Source organism: Rhinoderma darwinii, chromosome 2 (assembly GCF_050947455.1).
Source record: "Rhinoderma darwinii isolate aRhiDar2 chromosome 2, aRhiDar2.hap1, whole genome shotgun sequence".
In the NCBI taxonomy this organism is placed as follows: domain Eukaryota; kingdom Metazoa; phylum Chordata; class Amphibia; order Anura; family Rhinodermatidae; genus Rhinoderma; species Rhinoderma darwinii.
Genome location: NC_134688.1, coordinates 287,114,406 through 287,139,886, shown reverse-complemented (window position 1 = coordinate 287,139,886; position 25,481 = coordinate 287,114,406). Strand labels below are relative to the sequence as shown.

General features: G+C 44.6%; 1 protein-coding gene across 1 annotated transcript in view; it reads left to right on the top strand.

The window, feature by feature from the left end:
- Positions 1–25,481, top strand: part of OPRD1 (opioid receptor delta 1) — a 58,824-nt gene that overhangs the window by 14,838 nt on the left and 18,505 nt on the right. Inside the window, exon 2 of the mRNA XM_075853404.1 lies at positions 18,949–19,301. Within this exon, the coding sequence (XP_075709519.1) occupies positions 18,949–19,301 (353 nt within the window). The remainder of the gene's footprint in view (positions 1–18,948; positions 19,302–25,481) is intronic.

Sequence of the window (25,481 nt, the reverse complement as noted above, 5' to 3'; positions counted from 1 at the left end):
AGCTATATGTAGGGCAGCACGGTGGCTCAGGGGTTAGCACTATTGCCTTGCAGCTCTGGAGTCCATATGTGGGCACTAACTACAGAGGGTTGCATGTGGGACACTATGTACAGGGGCTTCTATGTAGGGCACTATCTACAGAGACTATGGGGTTCACCATCTACAGGGGGCTATGAGGGCACTATCTACAGAGGCTCTATGGGGTACAGGGGGCTATGGGGGCACTATCTACAAGGGGAACAGTGTGTGGGACACAGTGTATGGTACTATTATAATCAGGGACATAGTGTATGGAGCTATTATAATTAGAGGTGCAGTGTATCGCGCTTTATTATATTTAGAGGTGTTGAGAATTTTAACTTCGTTTATAGGTGCAGAAATATTTGAAAAGTGATAAGTGAAGATATCTGAGCGGAAAACTCCAGAAATGGGTCGTGGCCGGGAGAAATCCATCATAGATGTCTGGACCAGAGGGAGAAGAAAAAAACTAGAATCTGAGACGTCACCGGTGAGTTACTTAATGTAAATGTTTATTCTGCCTCTAATCAGTAATGTAGTCACTGTACGATCTGCAGCGAGATGATGGTGGTATGATTTTTTTTTTGTGAAACAGCATCTCCCAGCATATTCTCACCATTGTTCGGGCCATGCTGGGAGCTGTAGTTTTACGCCGTACAAACCTATACGGCAGGGGTTGCACTAAACTGAGATGTATTTGTTCTGGTGTTGTATATATGTACTGATCTTGGTTCTGATGCTGTATGTAAGTACTGAGCTTGGTTCTGGTGCTGTATATGCATATGAGATTGATTTTTGTGCTGTATATATGTAAGGAGCTCGGGTCTGGGGATGTATATAAGTACTGAGCTTGGTTCTGGGGATCTATTTACGTACTGAGCTTGGTTCTAGTATTGTATATATGTACTGAGCTTGGTTCTAGTGCTGTATTTATGTACTGAGGTTGGTTCTGTTTCTGTATTTATATACTGAGGTTGGTTCAGGTGCTGTATATATGTATGGGCTTTGTTCTATTGCTGTATTTAAGTACTGAGCTTTGTTCTGGTGCTGTATATATGTACTGAGCTTTGTTCTGATGCTGTATTTAAGTACTGAGCTTGGTTCCAGTGCTGTATTTATGTACTCAGCTTGGTTGTGGTACAGTATATATGTCAGAGCTTGGTTCTGGATCTGTAATTATATAGGATATATTTATAATAACAACATTTCAGAGCAGATGGATTTGTTCTCAATTCATTGTATATTTCATGGGAACCTGTCTGGTAGTTTTAACCCTTTGAACTGCCACCATGCGGTAATACATGACCTGACAATATTTCCAAACATTCCCATGTATGTTTTTTTAAGATGCAGCAAAATCTTTAAAATCCACTTTTAAAACGGTGCACGCTATATGCTAATTACTCATTAAAGGGTCATGGGGCTATCCCGAAGAGTCACATAGTCCTGCCTCCAAACCCACCTTTCCATGTTTGAGTGACATCTCCCTGGCTGATACAAATTTCTTGGATGCGCCATTGCCTTGTGACACTATACACAAGGGAGGGGGCTGTGTGGCACTATACACAAAGGGGGGCTGTGTGGCACTATACACAAGGGGGAGCTGTGTGGCACTATACACAAGGGGGAGCTGTGTGGCACTATACACATGTGGGAACTGTATGGCACTATGTACAAGCGGGAGGGCTGTGGCTCTATCTACAGGGGGCTGAGTGTGGTGCAATCTACAGGGGTCTGTGTGTGGCACTATCTACTAAGGGGGGCTGTGCTGCACTATCTACCAAGGGGGTGCTGTGTGGCACTATATACAAGGGAGGGGGCTGTGTGGCACTATATACAGTGGGAGCTGTATAGCGCTATATGCATTGGGTGCTTTATGGCGATATCTACAGGGGGCTGTAGGGCACTATGTACAAGGGGGATGTGGGGGTGCTATCTACAAATGGGCTCTGACACTGTCTATAGGTGGGGCTATATAGCACTGTCTACGGGGGGGGCTGTATGGCACATTCTACAGGGGGCACTATTTATAAGGGGGCTGCTTGTGGCACCCGGGGGGGGCCCAGTCAAGAATTTGCTATGGGGCCCAGTCTTTCCTAGTTACACACCGTGATGCCCCCATACAGTATAATGCCAACACACATGCCCCCATACAATATAATACCCACAAAAACTCCTCGATACAGTATAATGCCCCAGATAGTACCACAGTGCCCATGTAGAGAGTGCCGCACCACCCCCTGTAAATAACGCTAATCCCACCCTGTAGATGGCGTCATTGGGGCTCCCGCTCCTGGAGGAGTCCCTGATGTCACTATCCATATATGGATAGTGATGTCAGGGGCTCCTCCAGGAGCAAAACTCCCGGCCAGAGAGTCGGCAATGCCCTGGCAGGGGATTACACTACAGTGACGTCAGGGGCTCCCTCTAGTAGCGGAATCCCCAGGCGACAGCGCCGGCAATGCTCTGGACAGGGATTCTGCTGCTGGAAAAGACCCTGACGTCACTGTCCATATATGGTGTAAAGGATCTGCCAGGCACAGCTTCGGGGTTAACTCCCAGAACTAATCAGTCAGCACCTGAGAATACATCCCTGAGACTGACTCCTGCTTCCACCATTCAGGCTGGCAGGCTTAGGAGTGGGAGAGCCTATCGTAACCTGGCCAGACTCAGCTAGCTCCCGCCCTCGGTCTATTTAAGCCTGCCCTTCCTGTCCCTCGGTGCTTGTGATTCTTTCCTTGTGGTTTCCTGGCCAGCTACAGCTCCTGCTATTTTTGATCCTGCTCCATACAGACCCTGGCTTACCGACTACTCTTCTGCTTTTCGTTTTGTACCTCGCACACTCCTGGCTTGACTCGGCTCGTTCACCACTCTGGTTGCTCACGGTGTTGCCGTGGGCAACTGCCCCTTTTCCTTGCTTGTGTACCTTTGTATGTTTGTCGTGTTTGTCGTGCACTTACTGAGCGCAGGGACCACCGCCCAGTTGTAATCCGTCGCCTAGGGCGGGTCGTTGCAAGTAGGCAGGGACAGAGTGGCGGGTAGATTAGGGCTCACTTGTCCGTCTCCCTACCCCCTGCCATTACATAATCACAAGCCCATACCTAGTCTACCCTGGTCCCTGACTCCACTATGGATCCCCGTGAGACCCCGGCTCAGCAAATGCAGGGTCTCTCCCTACAGGTCCAGGCCCTGTCTCAGAGGGTCAACCAGCCTGATGCTACCCTGGTAGTTCCCCTCACCGCACCTCTTGAACCCCACCTCAAGTTGCCCGACCGGTTCTCAGGGGACCGGAGGGCTTTTCTCTCCTTTCGGGAGAGTTGTAGGCTTTACTTTCATTTAAAGCCTCATTCCTCAGGTTCTGAGAGCCAGCGGGTGGGTATAATTATGTCCCGGCTCCAGGAAGGGCCCCAAGAGTGGGCCTTCTCCTTGGCTCCTGATGCCCCTGAACTTTCCTCCGTTGATTGTTTCTTTTCTGCTCTCGGACTTATTTATGACGAGACTGACAGGACTGCCTTTGCCGAGAGTCAGCTGGTGACCTTAAGTCAGGGTAAGAGACCTGTTGAGGAGTATTGCTCTGACTTTCGGAAGTGGTGCGTAGCTTCTCGGTGGAAAGACCCTGCCTTAAGGTGCCAGTTTAGGTTGGGTCCGTCGAATGCCCTGAAAGACCTGCTAGTTAGCTATCCCTCTTCTGACTCCCTAGACCAGGTTATGGCTTTAGTGTTACGACTTGACAGACGTCTCAGGGAACGACAACGTGAACTCCCCCATGATGCCTCCCGAAGCTCCGTTGCTTCGTTCCTCCCCGAAAGATTCAGAGATACCTATGCAACTCGGGGCCTCCGTGTCCCCCCAACAACGTAGAGAATTCCGCAGGAAGAATGGTCTCTGCTTCTACTGTGGGGACGACAAGCATCAAGTGAACAACTGTCCTAAGCGTAAGATTGCAGCCAGAGAACTTCCGCGTCTAAGTGATCATCGGGGAGGTCACTTGGGCGCACAGGTATTTCCCCTGTAAATAGGAAACGTACTAAGATCTTGCTTACCTTTCAGGTCTCTTTTGGTGGTAGGTCTGCTACCGGCAGTGCCTTCGTGGATTCAGGGTCCTCTACTAATATCATGTCTGTGGAATTTGCTATGTCCCTTGCTATGCCTCTGATTGATTTGCCTAAACCTGTCCCGGTAGTGGGTATCGACTCCACTCCTCTTGCTAATGGTTATTTTACACAGCATACCCCTGTTTTTGAACTCCTTGTTGGCTCCATGCATTTGGAGCAATGCTCTGTACTGTTGATGCAGGGATTATCGTACGATTTGGTTCTAGGTCTTCCCTGGTTGCAGGTGCATAATCCCACGTTTGACTGGAATACTGGGGAGCTGACCAAATGGGGTAATGAATGTTGTACGTCATGTTTTTCTCTTAATTCTATTTCTCCCCCTAAGGAGGCGAATACGCTACCCGAGTTTGTTCAGGACTTCGCTGATGTTTTCTCTAGGGAGGCCTCTGAAGTGTTACCTCCTCATAGAGAATACGATTGCGCTATCGAATTGGTACCAGGAGCTAAGCTTCCTAAGGGTAGGATATTTAATCTTTCTTGTCCCGAACGTGAAGCCATGAGAGTGTATATCCAGGAATCCCTGGCCAAGGGTTACATTCGTCCCTCTTCTTCTCCGGTAGGTGCTGGCTTCTTCTTCGTGGGGAAGAAGGATGGTGGTCTTAGGCCATGCATTGACTACCGTAGCCTGAATAAGGTCACGGTAAGGAACCAGTATCCCCTTCCTTTGATTCCTGATCTCTTTAATCAGGATCAGGGGGCCCAATGGTTTTCTAAATTGGATCTACGGGGGGCGTATAACCTTATTCGCATCAAAGAGGGGGATGAGTGGAAGACTGCGTTTAACACGCCCGAAGGCCATTTCGAATACCTCGTCATGCCCTTTGGGTTGTGTAATGCCCCTGCGGTCTTCCAGAATTTCATAAATGAGATTTTGAGAAATTACCTGGGGATTTTTCTGGTAGTGTACCTTGATGACATACTGGTGTTTTCCAAGGACTGGTCCTCCCACATTGAGCATGTCAGGAAGGTGCTCCAGGTCCTTCGGGAAAACAAACTGTTTGCCAAAACCGAAAAATGTGTGTTTGGGGTACAGGAGATTCCATTTTTGGGTCAAATCCTCACTCCTCATGAATTCCGCATGGACCCCGCCAAGGTTCAGGCTGTGGCGGAATGGGTCCAACCTGCCTCCCTGAAGGCGTTACAGTGTTTTTTGGGGTTCGCTAATTATTACAGGAGTATTATTGCTAACTTCTCGGTCATCGCTAAGCCCCTTACGGACCTCACTCGCAAAGGTGCTGATCTCCTCCACTGGCCTCCTGAGGCTGTCCAGGCTTTTGAGGTCCTTAAGAAGTGCTTTATCTCGTCCCCGGTGCTGGTTCAGCCCAACCAAATGGAGCCATTTATCGTGGAAGTTGACACATCTGAGGTGGGAGTGGGGGCTGTCTTGTCCCAGGGTACCAGGTCCCACACCCATCTCCGCCCCTGTGCCTACTTCTCCAGGAAGTTTTCACCAACTGAAAGTAACTATGATTTTGGCAACCGCGAACTCTTAGCCATTAAATGGGCATTTGAAGAGTGGCGACACTTCCTGGAGGGGGCTAGGCACCAGGTAACGGTCCTTACCGACCACAAGAATCTGGTTTTCCTAGAATCTGCCCGGAGGCTAAACCCGAGACAAGATCGATGGGCGTTATTTTTTACCAGATTCAATTTTTTGGTTACCTATAGGGCTGGGTCTAAAAATATTAAGACTGATGCACTGTCGCGTAGCTTCATGGCCAGCCCTCCTTCGGAGGAAGATCCTGCTTGTATTTTGCCTCCAGGTATAATCATTTCCTCGATCGATTCTGATTTAGTCTCTGATATTGCTGCTGATCAAGGTGCAGCTCCCGGGAACCTTCCTGAGAACAAGCTGTTTGTTCCCCTGCAATTCCGGCTAAGGGTACTTAGGGAAAATCATGACTCCGCACTATCTGGCCATCCAGGCATCCTGGGTACCAAACACCTCATTACCAGAAATTATTGGTGGCCTGGGTTGCCTAAAGACGTTAAGGCCTACGTCGCCGCTTGTGAGGATTGTGCTAGATCCAAGACTCCCAGGTCCCGACCAGCGGGCTTACTGCGTTCGTTGCCCATTCCCCAGAGACCTTGGACACATATCTCCATGGATTTTATCACCGATTTGCCTCCATCCCAAGGCAAGTCGGTGGTGTGGGTGGTGGTGGACCGCTTCAGTAAGATGTGCCACTTTGTGCCCCTCAAGAAACTACCCAACGCCAAAACGTTGGCTACCTTGTTTGTCAAACACATCCTGCGTCTCCATGGGGTCCCTGTCAATATTGTTTCGGACAGAGGGGTACAATTTGTTTCATTGTTTTGGAGAGCCTTCTGTATGAAGTTGGGGATTGATCTGTCCTTCTCCTCTGCCTTCCATCCTGAAACCAATGGCCAAATGGAGAGGACTAATCAATCTCTAGAACAATACTTAAGGTGTTTTGTCTCTGACTGTCAATTTGATTGGGTCTCCTTCATTCCCCTCGCCGAATTTTCCCTTAATAACCGGGTCAGTAACTCGTAAGGGGTCTCTCCTTTTTTTTGTAATTTTGGGTTTAATCCACGGTTCTCCTCCGTTTCACCTGGTAGTTCCAACAATCCCGAGGTAGAGGTCGTTCATCGGGAACTGTGCACAGTCTGGGCCCAGGTTCAGAAAAACCTAGAGGTGTCCCAGAGCGTACAAAAAACTCAGGCTGATAAAAAACGTTCTGCTAACCCCCTGTTTATGGTCGGGGATCTGGTGTGGTTGTCGTCTAGGAACTTGCGTCTCAAGGTTCCGTCCAAGAAGTTTGCTCCCCGGTTTATTGGGCCGTATAAGGTCATTGAGGTCCTCAATCCTGTCTCCTTCCGGCTGGAGTTACCCCCGTCTTTTCGGATACACGACGTGTTTCATGCCTCCCTCCTCAAACGCTGCTCCCCGTCCTTGGCTCCCTCGAGGAGACCTCCTGTTCCCGTCCTCACCCCTGAGGGGGTGGAATTCGAGGTGGCCAGGATTGTGGACAGCAAGATGGTCCAAGGCTCCCTCCAGTACCTGGTCCATTGGAGAGGATACGGGCCCGAGGAGAGGACTTGGGTACCCGCCCGGGATGTTCACGCTGGGGTATTGGTCAGGAGGTTCCACCTGCGTTTCCCCAGTAAGCCAGGTCCAGTTATAAAGGGTCCGGTGGCCCCTCATAAAAGGGGGGGTACTGTAAAGGATCTGCCAGGCACAGCTTCGGGGTTAACTCCCAGAACTAATCAGTCAGCACCTGAGAATACATCCCTGAGACTGACTCCTGCTTCCACCATTCAGGCTGGCAGGCTTAGGAGTGGGAGAGCCTATCGTAACCTGGCCAGACTCAGCTAGCTCCCGCCCTCGGTCTATTTAAGCCTGCCCTTCCTGTCCCTCGGTGCTTGTGATTCTTTCCTTGTGGTTTCCTGGCCCAGCTACAGCTCCTGCTATTTTTGATCCTGCTCCATACAGACCCTGGCTTACTGACTACTCTTCTGCTTTTCGTTTTGTACCTCGCACACTCCTGGCTTGACTCGGCTCGTTCACCACTCTGGTTGCTCACGGTGTTGCCGTGGGCAACTGCCCCTTTTCCTTGCTTGTGTTCCTTTGTATGTTTGTCGTGTTTGTCGTGCACTTACTGAGCGCAGGGACCGCCGCCCAGTTGTACCCCGTCGCCTAGGGCGGGTCTTTGCAAGTAGGCAGGGACAGAGTGGCGGGTAGATTAGGGCTCACTTGTCCATCTCCCTACCCCTTGCCATTACATATGGACAGTAACGTCAGGGTCTCCCTCTAGGAGCGGAATCCCAGACCAGAACGTCTGCAACGCTCTGGCCAGGGATTCTATTCCAGAATTGGCCCGTGACGTCACTGTCCATATATTGATAGTGATGCCAGGGGATTCTCCAGGAGCGGAATCCGCTCCTGAAGAAGCCCCTGGCATCACTGCCCATATATGGACAGTTATGTTAGGGGCTTCCTCTGGTAGCGGAATCCCCAGCCAGAGCGTTGGCAATGCTCAGGCCAAGGATTCCGCTCTAGGAAGAGGCCCCTTACGTCACTACCCATTTATAAACAGTGATGATAGGGGTTTTAAGATGCCGGAATCCCCGGCCAGACCTGCGTCAATGCTCTGGCCGGGGATTCCACACTAGAAGTAGCCCCTGATGTCACTCTCCATATATTGATAGTGATGCCAGGAGATTCTCCAGGAGCGGAAACCCCGGCCAGAGCGTCAGCAGTGCTGTGGCCGGGGATTCTGCTCCAGGAGGAGCCCCTGACCATATATGGATAGTGGCGCCTGGGGCTTCTCCAGGAATCCCCAGACCTCTTCCTAGAGTTAAATCCCCGGCAGGAGCGTCGGCAATGCTCTGGCCGGGGATTCCGCTACTGGAGAAGACCTATACGTCACTGTTCATAAATGGACAGTTATATCAGGGGCTCCTTCTAGGAGTGGAATCCCCAGCCGGAGCGTCAGAAACGCTCCTGTCGGGTATTTTGCTCCAAGAAGAGGTCTGGGGATTCCGCTCCAGGACAGTGATGTTAGGGGCTTTAAGATGCCAAAATCCCCGGCCAGAGTTTCGGCAATGCTTTCCTAAGACAGGAGTCCCCGGCCAGAGAGCTTGCACTGCTCTGACCGGACTGGCTCTGCTATGGGACTCTGTGACTGTCATTACAATGAGAGCACTTTAGTTAAGACATGTGGGCACTTTGGTTGTCAAGGTTATGTAGTCACTGTGACTGTCACTCAATGTAAGGGAGACACTGTAGTTTTAACTGTGGCTGTCACTGGTATGGGGGTGTTGTTGCTGCCACTATTATAAGGGCACTGTGACTGTCACTTTTATGTAGGCATTATGAATGCATAAATATCATACACATATAAGCACTATATCTAGTACTTATATATGTACAAAATATAAACATACACTACATTCAGAGCTTACTCTGGGTAGGGAAGAGGGGTTGGTAAGATTGAGCAATAGTTTAGGCAGTAGAATTCTGCATCATGACAATATATTTCCGAGATCTAAGAGGCAGACTGACAGTGATCCCTAACCTGCAGCCACAGCAGTGTTTAGCAAACCTGAGGTCCTGGTTGCAATGGTGACAGCTTTGATCATTGAGTCATACTGTACTAGGTTTACCTGCAGTCCTGTGAAAAAGATAATACACAGTGATATAGCTACAACACACAAATGCTTTACGTTTGTTCTAGCTGTCATAGTCAAAATTATATGTTACAACCAATACAGCATTTATATCTCATGAGCGTATAGGCACAAAATGCTCGCTGGTAAGTCTCTGATCAGCTAGTATAAATGTCAGAGAGATCAGCACTCCAGGGAAACCCAAGGTGGCCAAACACAGGGCAGTATTCTTATATCAGCACTTAATCAGTGCTACATTACCTGTATATACATATTCAATGGAGAATAGTGCATCAGCTTCCATTGTATGAATTCTAATATGCTTTTTGGAATATCCAGATATGGCTATAACCTGTCTATCTTGTATAGGAATACAATGTATAAAACATTTATAGTCATTAAATAACAGAAGACCCACGTATAGATTTATAAGCATTTTTAAATCAGGTTTTTATTATGATCATATTTTTCAAACATTTTTGGTTGTGTTTTTTTATAGTTTTTTATGTGACTATACACGTAAAAAAAATCTTTAAATATTCCTGTTTTCACACTGGCCACTAAGCAGTCCCAATAGGCTGACACTTCCTGAATTCTGCAGCTCACTTGCCAGGTTTGCTGTATAAATTGGGACAGAATGAGCAGGGTCATCTCATTATTGGCAGAGGGCAGAGGATTTAATCACGGCTCTATTGTACTACTGGAGGCTTAGATAAGGCAGGATAGCAATACTAGTATGCCTAAAATAGAATGATAAAGGATAAAGATATAGAATGATAATGGTTAAAGAATGAAAAAGGACTTGGTGGTGCTGCAGATTTCTTCTCTCACATTTGACTATACACAAGTGTGTGGCTCCAAGATGGCCACCTCAAGGAAAGTTTAAAAAAATAAAATAAATACCTCTAACATTTTAACATTATAAACCATGTGTCCCTATGGTATTTAAGATTGCTATTCATGAGAATCCAGCGAGAAATGTGCCATAAAGGTGGGAGATAATAAACTAATGGGAAGAAATTAATATCATTGTGTTAAAATTGAGGTAAAAATTCTGTCTCTTTTCATTCACTATAACCAAGATACTGTAATATATGTATGACTGGGTTGTGCTTCTCTGCCCTTTTATTCCATCTTCTACTACAACACATGACAATTAAAATAGACATGTGTCAAGTACAGTAATAGTATCTCCAGCAAGACCCCCTGCAAGTAAAAGTATCTCCTTGCTTCTAACAGCAATACCCCTGAGATCAATTTTTAATAAGTCAAGGTTGTAAAAACTGGAGCTTGCCTTTATACACAGACATGTAGTGCAATTTCAATGCAGAGGCAATCACAGCTAAGGTCTAAGGGGCATGACACAGAAGAGCAGGTGGCAGTATTGGTATATTTCTAGATTGGTAAATGTGTGGCACTTTTCTAGAAGGCACTAGAGACATTTGGACAGAACTGCTTGTATTTATTAACATTACAAATAAAAAAAAGAGCAACAGCATGAAATCCTTCTTAAGTGGGAGGGGGAAGGGACACAAATCAATCACAGTTTTTCATCATTTTTTTTTTTCCCATTAAAGTGTGAATATGGTTTAAACACATCCTTAAATATAGCATCCAGAAACATTATTTAATTTTATATATATATATATATATATATATATATATATATATATATATAGGAAACATTGCAGTAAATGCCTCATAATGATATTTGAAAAGGATTTCCTTCACTGTAAATTGATCACTAAACTCTTCATTTTTACCATCAGCATTGCTCATATTCATTTCTATTCTCTTACTTCTCTTTACCTTATTTATTATATGTCTTATTAGAGGGATGGGGCATCTTGCTGATCTGCCAGCCACCTGTAGTTCCCATTTCCCTGCCTGCAGGCTCTCTGTAAGGGCAAAGCCCCACGTGGCGGAATTGCTCTGGAATTCCGCTGCGGACACTCCGCAGCGTTAATCCGCAGCGGACCCGTTTCTCCATTGCCTTCCACTTCTTTTTAGTAGGCTTCATTTAGACGAGGCGGAAAATTCTGCTGCGGAGCATAGGCTGCGGTGCGGAATTTGGTGTCCGCAGCATACAATGGATGTTGCGGACCAGTGGCGGACTGGTTGCGGACTCATTGCGGAAGTTCTCCATTGACTTCAATGGAGATTCTAATTTCCGCAATGAAGTCCGCAGCTGTCATGCACATGTTATGTGTGCTGCGGATGCGTATTGCTTTTTTAACATGACATTTCTTCATTCTGGCTGGACCTATGTATTTCTAGGTCTACAGCCAGACTATGTGTGTGCACCCGTAATTACGGGAGCGTTGCTAGGCGACGTCAGTAAATAGTCACTGTCCACGGTGCTGAAAGAGTTAAGCGATCGGCAGTAACTGTTTCTGCACCCTAGACAGTGACTACCGATCCCAATATACAGTAACCTGTAAAAAAAATAGAAGTTCATACTTACCGAGAACTCCCTGCTTCTTCCTCCAGTCCGGTTTCCCAGGATGACGTTTCAGTCTAAGTGACGGCTGCAGCCAATCACAAGCTGCAGCGGTCACATGGACTGCCGGGTCATCCAGGGAGGTCGGGCTGGATGCCGAAAGAGGGACGCGTCACCAAGACAACGGCCGGTAAGTATGAAATTATTTTACTTTCACTAGGGAAAGTGCTGTCCCTTCTCTCTATCCTGCACTGATAGAGAGAAGGGAAGTACTTTCACCGCAATACGCAGCAGCTAGTCCGCATCAATTTACTGCACATTTTGGGCAGATCCGCCACAGAATCTGCAACGCAGATTCTGTGCGGCATTGATGCGGACAGTTGTGGAGGAAAACCGCCATGTGGGGGCATGCCCTTAATCAGGATTCACGAACTGCATTTTGCTGCGTTTTTGTGCATTTTTCATGGCAGTTTTAACAGTGTTTTTAATATATTTTTAGTGCGACCATATCTTACAATAAAGTCTATAGGGAAATGTAAAATGCACTACACACAGTTGCATTTTGGTTTGTAGTGTTTTTAAGGCAATTTTGTGGTCAAAAACCCCACTAAAAGCACCATAAAAAATGTACCTACATTTTAATGGTGTTTTTAGAAAAAAAATTTGATGAAGTTTAATTTTCCCCATAAAAATCTGTGTGAAGGAGGCCTAAGGCTGTAATCACACATGCAGTTTTTGTGCCAGTTTTTGATGTAGTTTTTCGTGCCAGAGCCAGAAATGGTTCCAAATGGAAGGAAAGATATAAAGAAAAGACTGATGCATCTCCTTTCTTTTGTGTCCACTCCTGTGGTTGGCAAAAGAAAAACTGACCAAAAAATTGCCACAAAAGCTGCCACGAAAACTGCATGTGTGATTTCAGCCTAAATGTTCAGAAACCTTCCCAGTAGCTAAAAAAAAACAAAAACAACTCTTTCCAGCGTCACTGCAGCTCCAATCTGAATGGGTTGTCTATTAGGTGACAAACTTTTAAACAAATATACTAAAGATAAGCAGAATGGTGTAGAGGATTAGAACCAAATTTAGGTCAAATAGAAAGGTGCTGTCTATTCTGTAAATGCACTGAAAGCTCTCCAAAACACCACCTCTCTGAGAAGACCACCCTTTTATTAGACCAGATTTCCAAAATTATTTATGTGGGATTTAAAGAGGACCTGTCACTAGGTCCTACAAAGTGAGTTAGTAGTCCCACCTAATAGCCGCTGTGTCTGTGAGTCCAGCGGTGCTTGTCTTGTACTTGTGTGTCCCTCCTTCGCTGAGCTATGGACCCCTCTATATTTAGCAATAAATATGGAAATGACTCGCTGGCTAGCCAAGTGGGTTTGGCCGCCAGCGATTCTCAATGGGCGGAGCTACCACTGAGCCTCTGATGCTGACTTATCAGCGTGAGGCTGTTTCCTAAAGTCACCTTCGGCTAGCGTCATCGCATGAAACCACACTGTCATCGCATGAATTAGTCTTCAGCCAGCGTGGTCTCATGCGATGACGCTAGCTGAAGACTGACTTTAGGAAACAGCCTCACGCTGATAGGACAGCATCAGAGGCTCAGTGGTAGGTCCGCCCACTGAGAATCGCAGGCGACCAAACCCACTTGGCTAGCCAGCGAGTCATTTCCATATTTATTGCTAAATATAGAGTGGTCCGTAGCTCAGCGAAGGGAGGACACACAAGTACAAGACAAACACCGTTGGACTCAGAGACACAGCGGCTAATAGGTGAGATTGCTAACTCACTTCGTAGGACCAAGTGACAGGTCCTGTTTAATGTGCTCAATGAGAAATCAGGATGAATGCACAAGTATCTGTTTGCTACATTACTCTGTGTAACTTATTTTCTACATTTTAGGGTTTATATTGATTTTTACAAAGGGAATTCTGCTGGCATTGGTTACTTTTAGCTACTTGACCAGAAGAGCAATTAGACACAGTCATGAGCACAAAAACATGGCATAGCTGAAGAAAGAAAGAGGCAAAGCCACAGACTGGAAAAAAACAAATGCCGTTTTGTGTCAGTTTTTGAATGGATTTCCTTGTAATGTAATGGATTTCCTTGGTTGAAGTATAAATATAGATTGTACCAGCTATATTCAGCTGTTCAGGGATATACTAATTCTCCTCATCACACAGTGAAATTATTTTTTAGACAGTTTTTCTGGTCAATTCTGTAAATGCATTGTAGATTCCCTGGTGGTCTATGGCAGTAAAAGGATTAATTTTACATTCCCTCGCAGTCCCGAGCAGTGAATCGGGTGAATGCTAAATTCAGGTTGCTCCTGGGGGTCCTGACTTGGGAAGCGTTGTAGGATTTGGGGTTCCTGGGCAACTGCACACTGCGCTATTGCTTCCGGTATTTTGGACCAGATCTGTACGGAGGCCCCTGACAGAGCCTCCAACGCAGGTGGGTACAGGCCCCGATGAGTTCTTCTGTATGTGGTTATGTAAACTCTTGTGTAGTTGCCTAGCAGAGTGTATATCCGTAACTCATTTCAAATAAATCTCCTTTATATAGCACTAAGAGTAGATTTCTAACGTTAATCTATTTTCCCTTAGTCCTAGCAACAGCACAATAATGGGGTATTTCTGCCCCTGTGAACTAGTGGAACAGATGGAATCTCTAATTTAATCAAACTAATTAACTAGAGTCTCCTCCCTACATAAGGACGTCTAGCCCCTCCTACCGTGTGTTTGTTATAAAGTAGTCGCCTTACTTAGGGCGGAAAGCTTGTGCTGCTAGGACTAAGGGAAAACAGATTAACGTTAGAAATCTACTCTTCCTTTACATCCTGCAGCAGCACAATACTGGGGAAATAGCAAGAAGAAACCCCATATGGAGGGCCTTCTTAACTGGTGGAACCCAAGATTGACCACTCAAGAGCCGTCTCTTCGGAGAAGCAAAATTCAGCCATATTGGTTGATAAATATTAAGTGCGAGCTGCACAGTAAATTTGATCCAGCGGGATCAGAATTTATTCAACCCAAGAGGTGTCCACTGCTCTAGTAGAGTAGTTTTAGACTAAATGAGGTGAGATCTAACACTGTAAGTGAGACTACTGGCCTCTACACTTCATCTACCCAGGGTAGGTTTAGTGGATTTAAAGTCTTTGTTTCTTTCAGGAAACAATAAATTCTCAACCTTCCTAATCTCTTACTCCAAGCCAACTAGATCTCAAGACAACGGCAGAGATCTAGGAATGGAGATTATTTTCCTCATGAGAGGAAGACACGTGCCAGAACACTGGAAGAGAGTTGACCTGATTTCAGGTTACAAATTAGGAACTTTGGAGTGAAGTTTGGTAGTAGCTTCATCAAGACCATGTCCTGGAGGAATCTGATGTATGGATCCACTTATGACAAGGCTTGATGTTCCCCTGTTCTGACAGATGTTCTGGTTAGGGGCGGACACCCCTCATGTGCAGTATAATATAATTGAGGGACCGATACAGCGGCTCACAGTTACTGTTGCACTGTTGGAATGACACAACGTAGTGTGCAATGGTAAACTATTGGAGAGTATGGGGTCCCACACACCCCACCCCCTACATGGGGCTCTCCACCGCCTGTGTCCGCCTTTGTTTATGACCAGAAGTAAATCATCTCTTAGGATAGGTAATTATATGGGACCTCTTCCTAAGGTTCAGAGGTAGTTGATCATAAACCTGTTAGGACTAAGGCAAAATCCCATTTTGCAATAGGTCTGAGGGATAATAGATCTCATTTAGCAGATCGTTTCAGGAACCTTTTCACCAAGGGCTTTTGTGACAAAGATCTTACCCAAATGCTGACCTGGACTAAATCTTCCAGGTCGATAGACTCAGTCCTTTACCAAATCCTTCCTGCTGGAAGTGTAGGATGTTGTTAAACCGCGGGTTGCAACTATCCACTCCCTGAGTGGAATCTGAAGCTGAAAACAATCAATTCGCCCCTTGTGGAAGTCTTCTTGGTAGCTCCAGACCTAGACTGTGAGCAAGTCTTCATGAATTTATTGGAGAACCCTTTAGCATCTAAAGGGGCTAGTCAACCTCCAGGCTGTCAGGTTGAGACTTTTCGGGTCCTGGCAGAGTTTGAGTGCTAAGACACCAAGTTCTGCACTGGGGGAAGTCTCCAGTAACACCCTCGACTCATCTGAATGAGGTAGAAATATTATGACCTCTGTGGCTAGAACAGTATGATGGCTTATACCGTGGCCTGGTCTTGCCTAATTTTCATCAATACCATGGGTATCAAGGAAACCGGAGGGAAAAACATAGGCCAGCCTGAACCTCCTAGGGATGGACATGGCATCCAATTCCAAGGGATTGTCACCCTGACAAAGGGAGAGAATGTTTCCACCTTGGCGCTGAAACTGTTGGCCATGAGATCGATCTCTGGCACTTCCCACATCCTTGTGATCTCCTTGAAGATCTCTAGATTGAAAGACATTGCTCCCATACTGTTAGCCTTTGACTCAGTCGGAGCCTTGCATATATACAGCAGAGGATGGGTAGGTTCAACTCTGTCCATATCAAGATTTTTCCCACCTTCCTGAGAAGGGGTTCTGATCGGGTACCACCCTGCCTGATGTTATAGTCTCCGACCTTACATGCTCGGTCTTCCCCTGGGCTTTGAGGTCCTTTAGGATCAAGGACATAGAGCTCTAGAGGGGACTCGTTGAGGCCCGGTCTGTGTACCACTCCAGGAGCACTCCCAACCCAGTTGAGATGCATCCACAAGCAATAATATCGAATTCTCTGGACCAGGCACCTTACCAGGCACCTAAGATGTTTCCATATCTAATGGATTCATGAGTTTGGAATGACAGGGTGCACAAGTTGTTCAACCACTCCGGGTTGTATTACCTTCCAATATGTCTAGAATATATTGCTCCTTCTCTAGCAGGCAACTGTTTCTGCTGAGGAGCTTCCTCCAACCTCTGTCGTCACAACCTACTAAAGACATCTAAGAAATAGATTAGTTATACCAAGCAATAGCTGGGCTCAATGAGGCAGTGCAGCAATACCGTATGTTCAGACTAAATGCATACATGAACAAACGGAAGAGGATTGAACTTCATACTAAACTTTCTCAAAGACTCTTATTTGAGAAACGCTGAACTCTCCGGGCACTTACGCCCTCAGCTTTCTAGAGAGAGGAAAAAGTTTAAGGTGCATTTTTATAACAACAGCTAAAACACCCTTAGTACATCTCCCAGGAATGTCAGAAGTTCAGCATAAAAACAGTAACACAATGAAAACAACCAGCACAAACCCATCTTGTCCAAGTCCAAAGGACAGAAAAAACACACGGTAGGAGGGGCTGGACGACCTTATGTAGGGAGGAGACTCTAGTCGATTAGTTTGATTAAATTAAAGATTCCATCTGTCCTACTAGTTCACAGGGGCAGAAATGCTCCATATTTGTGCTGCTGCAGGACGTAAGGGAAATACTCATTCTTTGCATTAGACAAGTGCTGTCTTATTCTTCAGTCAATCTACATTACATGTGCAACTACTTTGCCACTTAAAACATAGAAACTCGATATTATATTTTTTGGGGATTAGAGGTTCTAGCTGAGAGGGAGGGGAATGTTACTATACTATTGATTTTTTTTTTGCTACAGTGCATTCTTCATTTAACACTTAATTGATAACACAGCGTACCAATGGGTATGCATCGCCCAAGAGCCAGGGTGATTACATTGTACTTGTACTATGCCCTGTGCTGCCCCAGCAAGGGGGGTCAGTAATAGAGGTCGCCTGTCGCACAGAAATCCTTCTCCCATGCTGAGATGTTTGTTGTATTGTAATCTTTATTGGACACTATAATGAATCTGACTCTTTGGGGAGTATAAGAATTTACTCATTAAGAAACAAGTCCTAATAACCCTGTCCACTCAAATTATCTTTTCTTTTTTGTTTCGCAAAACTATGGACTTGAGACAGGGAGGAGATTATGCTTAGTATGACCTTGGTCTATTAAAGAGGTATTCCCATCTTAGACATTTATGGCATATCCATAGGATCCCACTTCTGGGACCAGCTTCTCTCTCCAAAACAAGGCAGGGGGGGCTGCTTGGTGAGATATTCTGGGATAGCCGGGAATAGGAAACAGCTGAGCTTGTTGTGCTACACTGTTTCCATAACCCCCCTTTAAATGATGTATTCTCTCAAATGCAATACTACATACAGTTGAGGAAATGTTTATGCCTATACAATGTGTACAATGGTTTTGAGCAAAGCACATGATGCATCCATACGGAAAAAAATTGTCATGATTGAAATTCTGCTTACCAGCATTTTCCTGTATAGTCCTTTGTGAAGCTTAGCACTATGTTCACACAAGAATAATTTATTATTAAAAAAAGCTAATTACTTCCCATACAAATTGTAGTTCTAAACTAAATGATAAAAGAGACAAATGTTCCACCCAGTGTATTCTGCAACACGGTAGGTAGCTGTCTAGCAATCAGTGGCACAAGTATCGATGGTGCATAGACAAAGGCGTCCACATCGTGGGGGGACCAAATGCCCCTTTGCCACATAAGGACTGCACACACTAACCTGTAGGGACTCACCCCTTGCAGGGAAATAAACACACCCACACAATGAATTGGCAACATTTGTGGCTAGCGCATCCTATATTTAACAAAGGATCACATGAAATACCATTGAACCGTTCTTGGCAGGAGTCCAGTGTCTCAGTCCGGCCTTTAAACAAACAACATAACAAATTACAGGGTGGGAAATGAAGTACGAACCCTGCTTCTACCTGACCTACCTTAAAACCTCCTTCGCACTCCACCTCCAATTCTAACCTCCAAACCCTATCCTAAGCCTTTTCCCGCCTTTCCACCTACTTCACACCTTCCGCAGGTGAGACAATAGCACATCTTCGCCATTTTCTCCTTCTGCTATCTCAACCTCCATCAATCCTACTATCCACGCTAGGGAATCCTGCTACCCCCCTTATGGCTCCTTGGGCAGAGTCCCCATTCCTTGACGCTAATATGACCACAGCAGTACTATAAATTAGACATATTTTGCATTGTGCTTTCAGCTAAATCTCTTATAGCAATTATGTCCATTTCATGGCACTATAGTATTATGCTTACCTAATGCCTTATGAGGAAAAAAAAAAAAATGACGTATTCAGTTTAGGTGTTAATAATGTAATATATTACCTACATACTCAACCTGCTTATATTTTGTAGATACACCAAAATGAAGACAGCAACCAACATTTATATCTTCAATCTGGCATTGGCTGATGCCCTAGCTACCAGTACCTTACCTTTCCAGAGCGCCAAGTACCTTATGGAGACATGGCCTTTTGGAGAAATCCTCTGCAAGATTGTTCTGTCAATAGACTACTACAACATGTTCACTAGTATTTTTACCTTAACCATGATGAGCGTGGATCGCTATATTGCCGTCTGCCACCCTATACGGGCTCTGGACTTTCGAACCCCATCGAAGGCAAAAGCTATAAATGTATGCATCTGGATTTTATCGTCGATTATTGGGGTCCCCATAATGGTTATGGCAGTGACTAAAACAAATAAAGGTAAGTGGGAGGAGTAGTACATGTGTACCCTATGTGTCCTAAGAACCATGCTTGAAAAAACACGATAATTGTGACGCAAAGATGTAGGGACTATTGAAATCATAGTGACTCAGATGATTGTGATAACAGCACACGTCTTCAAATCATCAAAGTGGTTTTATTGTCAAGACATCCACAAACGACAAGCAACGTTTCGACCCATAGTGAGTGAAGGGTCTTTGTGGGGCAGATTTAGTAATCATAGCTCAACCCCTTGGAGACGCAGCCAATTTTATTTTTTTCATTTAAATGTATTTCTTTATGCCTTCCAAAAGCGATAACTTTTTTCATTTTCCCTTGACAAAGCCGTATAAGGGTTTGTTTTTATGCGTGACAAGTTCTAGTTCTTATTGGCACCACTTAATGTACGATATAATGTACCAGGAAACGGAAAAAAAATCTTAGTGGGGTGGAATGGGAAAAAAACGTTATAACATCCCAATGTTATTTGGGTTTCGTTTAACCCCTTAGCGCACCAGGACGTACCGGTACGTCCTGCATTGAAGTGCTTTAAGCCACAGGGACGTACCGGTGCGTCCTGGCTAAAAACTGTCACCCTGTCAAAGGACAAGGTGACAGAACTGTGCCGTCAACTGTTTATGACAGTTGACCGGCACAGTAAGACGGCAGGGGACCATTCATAGCGGTCTCCTGCCGGCGATCGCTGTGATTGGTCAGTCAAAGCAGACTGACCAATCACAGCTCTATGACGTGGGTATGTGATGACGCTGGCTCAGAAGCTGAGCCAGCGTTATCACCGCCGGGAATCAGATGTCCGGCACCCCTCTGCAACGGCCAGGACCGGAGCTAGGCTCCGATCCGGCCGATTAACCCCTTCGATGCATCGATCAACGTGATCGATGCATCGAAGTGGCTTGTAGCCTGTCGGCAACCACGATGGTTGCCACGGGCGCGGGTGTCAGCTGTTTGTCACAGCTGACATTGTGCCCTAATGGCCAGGACCGGAGCAAGGCTCCGATCCGGCCGATTAACCCCTTAGATCGTACCCTATGATTGCTAATAACAACCATCGGCACCCGCAAAGGTTCCGATGGTTGCTATGGCAACCATAGCATAACAATCGCTTCCTAGTACGGAAGCCTACTAGGCCCCGCCGGGAGGCGAAGCCTAATAGTCTTGCTGTCAGTGAATAGCTGACAGCTCTAATACACTGCACTATGTAGGTAGTGCAGTGTATTAGAATAGCGATCAGGGCTTCATGCCTTCTAGTTCCCTAGTGGGACAAAAAAAAAAGTTAAAACAAGTTAATAAAAATGTTGAAAAAAAGTAAAAAAAAATACTTTTCATGTTAAAAAACACTATAACAGCCTTTTTTCCTATAATAAGTCTTTTATTATAGGAAAAACCCAAAAACATAAAAAAAAGTACACATATGTGGTATCCCCGCGTCCGTAACGACCCAAACTATAAAAATATCACGCTATTTTACCCGTACGGTGAACACCGTAAAAAAATTAAATAAAAAACTATTCCAGAATCGCTGTTTGTTAGTCACTACCCCTTGCAAAACAGAATAAAAAAAGGGATCTAAAAGTTGCATGTACCCCAAAATTATACCATTAAAAAACGCAGCCCGTCCCGCAAAAAACAAGCCCTCCCGCAGCTTTTTTGACGGAAAAATAAAAAAGTTATCGCTCTAAGAATATGGTGACACCAAAAATAAATTATTTGAAACAAAAGGGATTTTATCGTGCAGACGCTGCAAAACATAAGAAAAACTATATACATCTGGTATCACCGTAATCGTACCGACCCACAGAATAACGTAAAATTGTCATTCATAGCGCATGGCGAACGCCGTAAAAAAATAAATAATAAAAAACATCAGAATTGCAGGTTTTTGGTCACCTGGCTTGCCAAAAAAATGAAATACAAAGTGATCAAAAAAATCGCATGTACCCCAAAATGGTATTAATGAAATCTACAGATTGTCCCGCAACAAATAAGCCCTCACACAGCTCCGGGGGAGAAAAAATAAAGACGTTTTGGCTCTCAGAATATGGCGATGCAAAACGTGCAAAGTGTCCAAAAGCGGATAAGATCGGGCGCCATTTATCAGTGCGACACCGGCCACATATCTGCGAATTATTATTTATTTACACCATTATTATACCTTCTTATTATACCCTGATGTACTCCGCACAGATAACATATTCCCCCACATCATAAACTCAAATACCAGCAATACCCCAAACAGAACAACTAGCGAGCAAAATCCACGCTCCAAAAGCCAAATGGCGCTCCCTTCTGAGCCCTGCAGCGTGCCCAAGCAGCAGTGTACGTCCACATATATGGCATCGCCATACCCGGGAGAACCCGCTTAACAGTTTGATGTATTTGTCTTCAGTGGCACGAACTGGGCACAAAATATTGTGCACTAAAATGGCACATACCTGTGGAAATTTGCAATTTTCACTTTGCACCATCCACTGAGCATTCATTTCTAATAGAAAAAAAAAAACCTGTGTGGTCAAAATGCTCACTACACCCCTTAATAAAATGCCTTTAGGGGTGCAGTTTCCAAAATGGGGGTCACTACTTGGGGGTTTGTTTTCCTATTTGACCCCAGAGCCCTGCCATTGTGGGCTAATGCTGCGAAAATCACCATAATAGGTCTCACATGCGCCTTTCACTCCTAAGCCCTGTCATATATCCAGGCAAATGATAAATGCCTTGAGGGGTGTAGTTTAAAAAATGGGGTCACTTCTCATGGTTTTACACTCTACTCTGGTACCTAAGGGAGCTCTGCAAATGCGACATGGCACCCCTACACCAGTCCAGCAAAATCTGTCCTCTAAAAGCCACATGGCACTCCTTCCATTTTTAGCTCTGCCATGTGCCCAAATAGCAGTTTAGGGCCACACATTGGGTATTGCCGTACTCGGGAGAAATTGGGTAACAAATTATGTGTTGTTTTTTCTCCTATTACCCCTTGTGGGGAAAAAAATTGGGTGCAAAACTACATATTTTTGGTTAAAAATTATTTTTTTCATTTTCACTGCCTGATTCTAATACAATCTATGAAACACCTGTGGGATCAAAATGCTCAGTACACCCCTAGATGATTACCCTGAAGGGTAAAGTTTCCAAAATGGATTCACTTCTCAGGGGTTTCTACTGTACGGGTACCTCAGGGGCTCTGCAAATGTGACATGGCGCCCAAAAAACAATCAACCAAAATCTACATGCCAAGTAGCACTCCTGCTATTCTGAGCCCTGCGGTGTATCCAAGCAGCAGTTTATAACCACATATAGGGTATTGCCGTACTCGGGAGAAATTGCTTTACAATTGTTGGGGCGCTTTTTCTCCTTTATTCCTTGTGAAAATGAAAACAATTCAACATTTTAGTGGAAAGAATGTAGATTTTCATTTTCACTGCATAATCCCAATAATTCAGCAAAAAAACTGTGGGGTCAAAATGCTCACTATACCGCTAGATAAATTCCACGAGGGGTATAGTTTCCCAAATGGGGTCACTTTTGCCGGGTTTGCACTATTTTGGCCCCTCAGTGGCTTTGCAAATGTGACATGGGGCCGCAAACCATTCCAGCAAAACTTGAGCTCCGAAAGTCAAATGGCGCTCCGTCCTTTCTAACTTCCGCCATGTGTCCAAACAGCAGTTTATTACCACATATGGGGTATTGATGTGCTCAGAAGAGTTTGCTTTACAAATATTGGGGAGTTTTTTCTCCTTTATCTGTTGTAAAAATGAAAAAATCTGAGCTAAAACTACATTTTATTAGAAACAAATTAGATTTTCAATTTCACGGCATAATTCCCATAGATTCAGCAAAAACCGTGTAGGGTCAAAATGCTAACTATACCCCTAGAAAAATTCCTTGAGGGGTGTAGTTTCCAAAATGGGGTCACTTTTGGGGAGTTTCAACTGTTATGGTCCCTCCAGGGCTTTGCAAACACGACATGGCAACGAAAACCATTCCAGCAAAATCTGCGCTCCAAAATCCAAATGGTCCTCGTTCCCTTCTGAGCCCTGCCGTGGGTCCAAACAGCAGTTTATTACCACATATGGGGTATTGCCGTAATCGGGAGACATTGCTTTACAAATGTTGGGGTTCTTTTTCTCCTTTATTTCTTGTAAAAACGAAAACATCGTATGTTTTTTCAGAAAAAAAATAGATTTTCATTTTCACAGACAAGTTGCAATAAATGTAGCAAAAAACCTGTGGGCTAAAAATGCTAACTATACCCCTAGAAAAATTCCTTCAGGGGTGTAGTCTCCAAGATGGGGTCACTTTTGGGGGGTTTCCACTGTTTTGGCACCACAAGACCTCTTCGAACCTGACATGGTGCCTAAAATATATTCTAATAAAATAGAGGCCCCAAAATCCACTAGGTGCTCCTTTGCTTCTGAGGCCGGTGTTTCGGTCCTTTACCGCACTAGGACCACATGTGGGATATTTCTAAAAATTGCAGAATCTGGGCAATAAATATTGAGTTGCATTTCTCTGATAAAACCTTCTGTGTTACAGAAAAAACTGTATTACAAATGAATTTCGTAAAAAAATAATTAAATTTGTAAATTTCACCTCTACTTTGCTTTATTTCTTGTGAAATGCCTAAAGGGTTCAAATAATTTCTGAATGCTGTTTTGAATACTTTGAGGGGTGCAGTTTTTAAAATGGGGTGATTTATGGGGATTTTCTAATATATAAGGCCCTCAAAGCCACTTCACAACTGAACTGGTCCCTGAAAAAATAGCCTTTTGAAATTTTCCTGAAAATGTGAGAAATTGCTGCCAAAGTTCTAAGCCTTGTGAGGTCATAGAAAAATATAAGCACGTTCAAAAAACGATGCAAACATAAAGTAGACATATAGGAAATGTTAACTAGTAACTATTTTGTGTGGTATTACTATCTGTTTTACAAGCAGATACATTACAATTTAGAAAAATGCAGATTTTTGCAAATTTTCTCTAAATTTTGGTATTTTTTACAAATAAATATTGAATTTAACGACAAAATTTTTTCAGTATCATAAAGTACAACATGTCACGAGAAAACAATCTCAGAATCGCTTAGATAGGCAAAAGCATTCCGGAGTTATTACCACATAAAATGACACGTCAGATTTGCAAAAATCGGCTGTGTCCTGAAGGCCAAAATAGGCTGTGTCCTTAAGGTAACTGCATAATGTGGGTCGATACGATTATGGAGATACCAAATTTGTGTCTTTTTTATGTATCTTATTACCGTATTTTTCGGACTTTAAGACACACCTGACTATAAGACGCACCTGACTAGAAGGCTGGATTCACACGAGCACATTACGTCCGTAATGGGCGGAACGTATTTCCGCCGCAAGTCCCGCACCGAACACAGTGCAGGGAGCCGGGCTCCTAGCATCATAGTTATGTACGATGCTAGGAGTCCCTGCCTCGCTGCGGGACAACTGTCCAGTACTGTAATCATGTTTTCAGTACGGGACAGTAGTTCCACGGAGAGGCAGGGACCCCTAGCGTCGTACATAACTGTGATGCTAGGAGCCCGGCTCCCTGCAGTGTGTTCGGTCCGGGACTTGCGGCGGAAATACGTTCCGGCCATTACAGACGTAACATGCTCGTGTGAACCCAGCCTTATAGTCAGGTGAGTCTTAAAGTCCGAAAAATACGGTAATAAGATACATAAAAAAGACACAAATTTGGTATCTCCATAATCGTGTGAATCCAGCCTTATACGCACCCAGGTTTTAGACAACAGAAAATAGGAAAAAAATTCATATTTTACAAAGAAAAAACTATTGGTTAAAAAAAATAATTTGTTCAGTTTGACCACATTCTGAGAGCCATAACTTAGATTTTTCCATCGTTTGTGCGGTGTGAGGGCTTATTTTTTGCGGGACGAGCTGTAGTTTTCATTAGCACCATTTTTTTGGTACATACGATTTTTTTATCACTTTTTATTTTATTCTTTTTAGCGCTATGGTGACCAAAAGACAACGATTCTGGGGTTTTAATTTTTTTTATTTTACACCGTTCACTGTGTGAGTCATATAATGCTATATTGTAATAGTTTCAGACTTTTACGGACGCAGCAATACCAATTGTTTTATTATTTTTTTTATTTTTTACATTGTGCTTGGGGAAAAATGGGAAAAGGGTT